The sequence below is a fragment of the Armigeres subalbatus genome, chromosome 2 (assembly GCF_024139115.2).
Source record: "Armigeres subalbatus isolate Guangzhou_Male chromosome 2, GZ_Asu_2, whole genome shotgun sequence".
Classification (NCBI taxonomy): Eukaryota; Metazoa; Arthropoda; class Insecta; order Diptera; family Culicidae; genus Armigeres; species Armigeres subalbatus.
In genome coordinates, this window is record NC_085140.1 from 275,711,061 (window position 1) to 275,719,985 (window position 8,925).

The 8,925-nt window shown below is 40.0% G+C and overlaps 1 protein-coding gene across 1 annotated transcript; it reads right to left on the reverse strand.

Moving 5' to 3' along the window:
- Positions 1-901: 901 nt before the first annotated feature.
- On the reverse strand, positions 902-2,889 carry LOC134216386 (reticulocalbin-2). The gene is made up of 3 exons (XM_062695283.1): positions 2,704-2,889; positions 1,636-2,491; positions 902-1,569 (listed from the first exon to the last, which is right to left on the reverse strand). The coding sequence occupies exons 2-3, from the start codon at positions 2,472-2,474 to the stop codon at positions 1,398-1,400; spliced, it is 1,011 nt and encodes a 336-aa protein (XP_062551267.1). The 5' UTR covers positions 2,475-2,491; positions 2,704-2,889; the 3' UTR covers positions 902-1,397.
- Between the last annotated feature and the right edge of the window lie 6,036 nt (positions 2,890-8,925).

Here is an 8,925-nt window from a genome sequence, read left to right on the forward strand (position 1 = left end):
CAGACGTCAGCGGATACGCTGCATAAAGATAGCTTGCCTTTGCGCTTCATCCCGGAGCACCAAGCATCAGTCTTACAGTCTACTGCAACATAACGCAACAGCCCCGATCAAGAATGCATAACAAAATTATAACAAGGGGAGTTATTTATTTCAGAAAAATAATGTAACAAAATGTGTTATAAAATTGGCTGGTTAGTTGTTAAAATAACAAAAATTATATCAAAATTTCCTCTAGCCGTAACATAATTATATCAGAGGTTGTTACCTTCATTTCAACATTATAACAACCGTTGATATGATTATGAGGTACACAAATCTACTTTCATGGTAATTGCCTACATCACGTATAAAAATGTGGTACGCTACAACGCCGGATTTCCATCCATAATGTAGGCAATTAACTTTGTACTAGCTATTAACATCGAACATTGATTCAAGTTATACTGGAGGTGATAACCTCCGCTTTTTTCCAATATCAAAAGATGTAGGCAATTATTTTGTGTAAATATACATAACTAATGTCGTTATAATTTTGATATGAAATAAAACTGGCCGAAGAAACATTTTTATCGAATTATCTAATTATAACACACGTTGTTTTAAATAACAACCATTGATAGAATAGAGTTATAATTTTGTTATGTATTCCTGATCGGGGCTGGATATAAAAAATGTATATCATCAAAGCAAATGGTTATTCCGAGAGCCACTTTTTGTTGACCAAATTTTATGAAATTCGGCCAAAATATTCTTTGATATGCAAAGAATGTATAGGCCGAATTTGAGTATAATTGGTTATAGAAAACCCCCTGACAATAATAGAACAAAACTTGCCAAAGCCGTAATTTCCCCTATCTGGTTTTTAAACCTGGCAACCTACGATGCTAACAAGAAAACATAATTTTATATTAGTTTTAATTTGTATTTATTACTTTCTTCAAATAATAAAGATTTTCGTCGAGAAGACATCTATTTAGAAATGCAACAATAAATGCATGAATTAGGGGGGTTTGTTACGCAAAACGAGTTGAAAAGGCCAAAACAAATATAATTTTCTTCCTTCACCCCATTGCAAAATATTTTCTAATTTAATTTTAAATTCCCCCTCAATCAAATTAAATTGATATTTGTTTCTGCCTAACTAGGATAATGTTATTAGGAAATGAAAAATAAATTATTATTTGGTAATATTAATAGTCAAAGAAACCCTTTTAAGTTATGAGAATACATATTTCGCTTTATCCCAAAGTTTGTTCAAATAATCTCGTGTTGTAACTATTCTAAACGTAAGATTACAATGGCATTTTTTTATAATTTTGAATGTTACGGCCCTTGACAGACTAGACAAACACAAAGGTTGTTTGAAAATAAAGGATAGTTGCACTTGACCGCAGAGTTTACAGCTCATCATCAAAATGATGAATATTGTGCAGATGATCACCATAGTCAGTCGCTTCACTACCGACAAATATATCATACTTGTTGATGATTTCTTCGTAGGACAGTCGATCATCGTGGTCCTCATCGGCAGATGCGAATAAATGGGCTACCTCATCTTCAGCCACCTCACTAAAAATGGATATGATCGTTATGCAATTTCTGTTAAATAAACATTACCGCCTCGTTTTCACTTACTCATTGCTTGGCAAAATCCATGATAAAACTTCGTTGCCATTCAAATACCCATCGCCGTCCTTGTCGAAGTCATTGTCAAACCGATCCTTTTCAGTTATCAGCCACTCTTTGTCGTGATCCCGGGAATGTTCCGCTGCATACTCCTGGAAGTCAATCTTACCGTCCTTGTTCGTATCCTTATTGCGCAGAGTCTGCTTCAGGACAACGGCGAACATTTGCGGAAATTCTTCCGGGGACATGAATTGAACAAACTCATTCATATCCAGCTTTCCGTCTTTATTGCTATCGGCAGCTTCGAACATCTCTTTGTCATCGGCTATCAACTTGCGTTCTTCCTCCTTATCGGGATCCAATTCCATCCTCTCGGCTTCTTCGTCTTCGTTATCCATTCCGTATGTATCAGCGTAGTATTCTTCCCAGGTAATCAACTCGTCGCTGTTCTGGTCGATGTCCTCGAATCGTTCGGCAGCCTCTTCTTCGAGTAGACTCTTGAATGACCTCAGGATCCAGGCTTTCAACTCATGTCGATCTATGAAACCGTCCGCGTTCAGATCCATTTTGAGAACCAACAGTGCCAATCGTCGTTTCGATTCCTCCGGAGTCAGAGAGTCGAATTCTTCCGCTTCTTTCACACTACCCAGAATTGCTTCGTGGTCGAATTCGGAGTGATGTTCGTCTCCGTCCATGTGATGCGCATCTCGGGGTGCGTAGCTTCCATCCTCCATTCGCTCCTTCGCGCCGCCAGACGGGTGGTGGGAATGCTTATGAGTAGTTGCTGCCAGCGTACCAAGCGCTAGGAGCCCAACAAGTAGGGCCCACAGGAAACAGGCTCTAAGCATTATCACTTTTCAAATGACTGAATGAAATGGAAAGTAATATGAGTGTTATAAAACGTACATAGGATGACTATATTTAAATGCATTATTCAATCAACTTGAATTGTCTAGCTTGATGTTACAGTTAAACAATCTAATTATAGTTTATATTGTTATGTTTTAACTGGGTCAAGCCTTCTAGCCACGTAAAACAGTATGACTTGTCAGACATAATTTAAAGTTGTCTTCTTACCTTTCCTAACCAGAAACGTTTCTCCTTTAATACTAAAAAAATCAAATAATCTAATAAAAATTCCAGATGTGCCTGAATAAGGCTGTGCGTGATGTAAACAATACAGACCGCGATTAAAATTCAGTGCATTGAAATTGCTCTTTACCCGTTTTGACGTTTTTCTGTGCCCACCCACTCCGCGTATCAGCGCGTACCTATCCTCAGAGCATGCTGAGCTTTAGACTGACCCGACTATAATTTTTAAACCCGAAATGATTTTTTAGCTCATCGCAAATAAATTATAAATAAGATATAATACACCCGATTCTTTTTTTACACGGGGGATGCGTTCCGTGTAAAAAAAGTTTTCAATTCAAAATTTAAAAATCCGTGTAAAAAAAGTTTTATGATTTCTCGACGAATCATGCAAAATGGAGCAACTTTGCAAACATTTTGTATGGGATTTTTTTTACACGGCCGTGTAAAAAAAATCCGTGTGAAAACAGAATCGGGTTTACTGCGCATATAATAGATTTTGTAATGAGAGGCTTGAAGTGGCAATATAACCTTTCGATACAACTTAGAGATTGATTTATTTATAAGTTAATCATACGAAGTAAGTCATATAGAAATTTTACTTTTAGTCAATTTTAAATATTCTAGTGTACTAGAGAATTTTCTTTCAAATATTCTAATGTGTTGATCGACTTATTTGATTGTGTTTTTCGTATCGCAACTAATAATGACTAAACTAATATACGCAATCTCGAATGAATGAAAAAAGAATAGGATTGTAAATCGCTCTCGATGAAAAAGGTTGGATACAACTCTGAAAACAAAACTATTACGTACCTCACGACAATGAAGGTTGGAAAACGGTTATATAAGATTGTATTCAGCTAAAGCAATGGGGAAAAGCTGCCTTGTTTTTTATATTGATTTATTCCAGATCCAATAAGGATAATTTAACTCGAGTTTGTCAGTGATTTTTTTCCTGAACCAGCCTTCTGAGCATATACAGCATAATCATACACGGAGAAATCGAAATATGCTTGTTTATGACATACAGTAAAGCCTACCAAGAGCTATATACAATAAACCACGTCTCAATCATTTTTAATGCAATAGATGATTACCTACAAATTTTTAACGCTTAGTACATATTTACTGATTGAAATTTAAATTAAATATTGGTCAAATGGATTGTCTTTACAAGTTGAAAAAACGAATTAAGATTTATACGCGTGTTTATCTGTCAATATACAATTAAAGTTGGGGGATTACATGAGATTGTGGGAACTCATCTTCTAGCATTGAAGCATAATCAATATTATACATACTATAAGGTTGTTTGACTTTTTCAATAGTTTTGAATTCCAGCAACAAAAATATTGATACAACAATTTTGAACAACAACAACAATTTTGAAAAACATATTTCATGACTTTGACTTTGATTTTTACCACGGGTTGGGCAAGTGAAAATTTTCTGACACAAGAACGCATCACTCTATTTGTTCAAACACAAATAATTTCTTTTGAGCGTAAATGAAAAAATGATACAAATTTAAACTCATTCAAGGGCTTTTAATAAAGGCACTCCAGATACCCAGTGTATTGACTTTCAAAAAACATCACATCAGATCAGATTATCCTCTATTCAATATAATAAATTATCGTTTGCATAAAATGCATGAACAGGAAATGTGTTCTTATATTGAAAAATCCTCTTTTAAAATAATGTTTTGACTTAGCGGGGCAAATGAAAAATTCAAACAGATTTTTTGGTTTCACAAGCATTTTTCGAAAATCTTGCTCCCAGGCGTATACAGATTGGATAGATAATTTGTTATGTCATAAATATGATCAATTTCAATATTATATTCAACTTTTATGACTTAAAGAACATGAACTATGCGATTTCCTTTACCCACTTACCCCACTGTACCTTACCCATCATAATTTGGATTGAATCCAAAAGAGAATAAACAAGTCTCGCACTTATCATCTCTGTATACATATGATCCGGTATGCTACCCGTGGGAGACTTTTTTCGCAAGCTGTCATGATAAATAACTGATTCGGGAGGCTAATACCCCATGATGAAAGCTCCAAACGTGGGGAGCACTGGTTCTGACGATGCATTAAAACTTGTTCTACACAGTTATGTGGTCACCAACACAAAATTAGACAGAACAAAGCGAAAATCATCACTTCTCTGTGGGGGCAGCCTATCCGATTCTGTTTTTTCGTACTTGTATACAAGTTTGACCAAAGACCGCCAGCTAAGGGGTGTGTACTTAGCTGGTAGTGCAGCCTGGACACTGTTGTCCTTCTGGCATCAGCTAGAGTGAGAAGGTACGCCTCGAGCGTCTGTTCACCAGGAGGTGCGGCTCAAACAGCGTCTGCCTGGTAACCAGCGGCTGGTTAACGAAACGCAGTATCGCATCAGCTATACCTAAGGTGGCAGCCCCACCAGCGTGATGTAGGTAATGCGACCCCGGTAAGGTTGCTTACTGAAGCCTCTCAAATACAACGAAAAATGGAGATAGAAGAAAAAGAGAACGTTATTTTTGGCAACCGACCCGGCAACGAAATAAGGACTATGTTTAGAATGTCAGAACCCTAAAAGAACCTGGACGGGTGAACCTTCTGGCTCGGCTCTGCAGAAGGTCGGAGTGAACTTGGCCGCTATTCAAGACATCCGATGACCTAGATCCGGAGAACGTGAATTCAGAGCCATGGACCCCACGACCAACACTTCATTCAAATTCCATTAGCGAATGAATCTGAATCCGAAAGCACGCCTGGAGACACCCGAATGGTGAAACTTGCAACCGGATAGACCATGCTCTGATGGACGAGCGCCATTTCTCGAATGTTATCGATGTGCGGACATTCAGAGGTCCGAACATTGACTCTGATCGCTACCACGTTGTCAGAAAAATTCGATCACGGTTGTCAACTGTATCAAACGAAAGATCACAGCGAACGATGCGTTACAATATCCAGCGATTATCGGCGGAAGCAGTATCGGCTGAGTACCGCCAGAAGCTCGACGATCGGATAAGTACAATCAACGTTAGCGACATCATCAGCGATCTATGGGAGTCGATCCGTGGAACGGTGAGCACAACAACACGAGAAATGGTAGGCACTGCACAGAGGCGATCCAGGACGGGTTGCTTCGATGTGGAGTGTCAGAGAGTGACAGACGAGAAGAACGTTGCCAGAAGCCGAAAGTTGGTGTCGGGAACCCGATCGAATAGAGATCGGTACAAGGAAGCAATAGCAACCGAATCCACCACAGGAGGAAAAAAAAAAGAATGTAAAGAACAAGTAATTAGTGAGGCGCAGGAAAGCATGGAGCAGAATAGTATGCGGAGGTTTTATGAGACTGTCAATGGCGTGCGGAGAAAAACAGTGCCACCTCAAGTCATGTGCAACGACCCGGAAGGGAATTTGCTGACAGATAAAACCGAAGTGGCTGCCAGGTGAAAGCAACAGTTCGAGACGGTGCATCGGCGAACAGAATAAATATTAGCGACGATGGACAACCTATGGAGTCGCCTACACTAGAAGAGGATAGAAAAGTTATTAAAGAACTGAAAAACAATAAGGCTGCGGGATGGACCAGCTCCCGGCTGAACTTCTCGAATATGTGTAGCTTTATGAAGTTCTGCACCATATTAAGTCGTAAATATGTGAAGACGAGGAATTGCCTGCTAGCTAATTGGACGGTCTCATTTGCCCTTTCTTTAAGAAAGGGCACAGACTGGAGTGCGCCAATTACCGAGGAATAACCCTCCTTAATTCGGCGTGTCTGTTCTGTTCTTCGTCGGGGTTCAAATGTTTACCCTAAGACAAATCTTTAATGAATTCCGGGAGTACAACTTGCAGACACATCATCTGTTTATTAATTTCAAGGTGGCGTACTATTCAGTGAAACGGAATGAATTATGGCAAATTATGCTAGAACATGGTTTTCCGGCGAAACTGATACGGCTAATTCGTATAACGTTGGACGGATGTAAGGGTTGCGGATGAAATATCGACATTATTTGTTACCTTAGATGGATTGAAGTAGGGTGATGCACTCTAGAATCAACTGTTCAATAAAGCGCTCAAGGGAGCGATTAGGAGAGCTGATGTGCAAAGAATCGATACCATTACCACAAGATCACATAGGCTCCTGGGCTTTGCGGACGATATCGATATTATCGGGATTGAAAAAAATACAAAAAATCTGTAAAATAATTACCGAACAGATCTGCTGTTGAGATTTCGGTAAAATTTACCGAATACTGTGAAATGGGTTAAGTGTGTGGGTTCAATAGTGGTGGTGTTAGTGAAATGGTGCTGAATGGAGATAAATTTGATGTGGTAGACAAATTTGTGTATCTCGGAACATTAGTGACGTGTGATAATGATGTTACCCATGAGGTGAAAAGGCGTATTCCTGCTGCAAATAGGGCTTATTATGGATTTCGTAACCAGGTTGAGTCCCGTAGTCTGCAAACGCAGACATAATTCGCGCTGTATACTACTCTGATTCCTCCGGTGGACGTGGACGTTAAAGAAGGCTGATCGGAGAGCTTTCGGAGTGTTTGAGCGTAATGTGCTGCGGACAATACTCGGCGGTAAACAGGAGAACGGTATCTGGCGGCGTCGCATGAATCACGAGTTGTACCAGGTGTATAAAGGTGGATATTGTTAAGCTTTATACAACGCGGCAGACTACGGTGGGATGGATACGTTGTTCATATGCCGGAAGAACGTCAAGTGATATTTAGGCCGTAGGATCGTCGAATCGTTGTCGAGAACCATTTTCACCGAATTATTGATTTTCACGGTTTGAACGATGGATGGATTCCCCAACAGATGTTGCAGCTCGTGGTTCATTCGCCTCCTGGATGTACCGTCTTCCATCTGCACCTCGCCATAGATGGTACGCAGCACTTTCCTCTCGAAAACTCTAAGTGCGCATTAATCCTCCACAAGCATTTTCCAGGTCTCGTGTCTGTGGAGGACTACCGGTGAACGTTTTGTAGATAGTCAGCGAACTCTACTCGATCGGAGCGTTTTAGAGTCCAAAGTACGTACGATTTTCTGCCATGATGCGTCTTCGAATTTCTCTGCTGGTATCATAATATCAATGTTGTCGGCGAAACCAAATAGCAGAACGGACTTCGTGACAATCGTACCACTCGTGTCAATCCCTGCCCTTCGTATTAGGGGCCATCCACAAAGTACGTCACGCCATTAGGGGGAGGGGGATTTCCGAGTAGCGTGACAATCCATACAAAAAATAGAGGTTTAATACAAAAAGTGTGACGAAGGGGGGGGGGGTTGAAAATCGCCATTTTTTGCGTGACGTACTTTATGGATCTTCCCTTACTCCCTCCAAAGTGATGATGAATAGTAGACACAAAAGACCATCACCTTGCCGTAACCCTCTGTGCGTTTCGAAGGGACTTATATGTGTTTATCCGGAAATACGTGTTCGTGCATCAGCTGCCATAGGTGGTCCCGATCGATTGTATCATAAGCGGCTTTGAAGTTGATGAGTAGATGATGTGTGGGCATGTTGTATTCACGGCATTTCTGCAATATCTGGCGTACGGCGAATAACTGGTCTGTGGTAAAGTGTTCGTCCATGAATCCCGCCTAGTACTGTCCCTAAAACTCTCTTGCAAGCAGCAGCCATATGCTGTTTCACTTTACGGGAAACGTCATTGTCACATGTCACAAACGTTTCAAGGTAAACAAATAATTCAACAACTTTAAACACATCCCCATCTAGCACTACTTCAGCACCAACCCCACTAGGTCTACCTCTATCTCTACCCGCAACCATGTACATTGTCATGGTAGAGTTAATGGTTCAGCCTATCCTCTCAGTGAAAAAAAGCCATCACTACTGACCTGCGATCGATTTTAATGGGACCTATGTCCTATGTCTATGATAGAACCGCTGAGCGCCAGATCTCCTAATCACCACCTTGAGTGCAATGTTGAACAATCAATTCGAAAATGCATCAATATGCTTCAATCCATCTACCGTCATAAACGAGGCTGATACGTTGTTCGCAATCCGAATGCTTGATTTCGAGCCATCAAGCGTTGCATGTATTCTAATGAGTTTCACCGGAAAGCCATGTTCAAACATTATCTGTCACAGCCTATTTTTTCACTGAATCGTACGTTGCTTTGAAACCACTGAACAGATGTTGAGTCAGCAAGT

Excerpts from the sequence above, each read along its gene's own strand:
- LOC134216386 (XM_062695283.1), bottom strand. The coding sequence starts at position 2,474 with ATGCTTAGAGCCTGTTTCCTGTGGGCCCTACTTGTTGGGCTCCTAGCG. Across the intron at positions 1,570-1,635 it reads TGGATTTTGCCAAGCAATGA|TGAGGTGGCTGAAGATGAGG; the intron begins GTAAGTGAAAAC and ends ATCCATTTTTAG.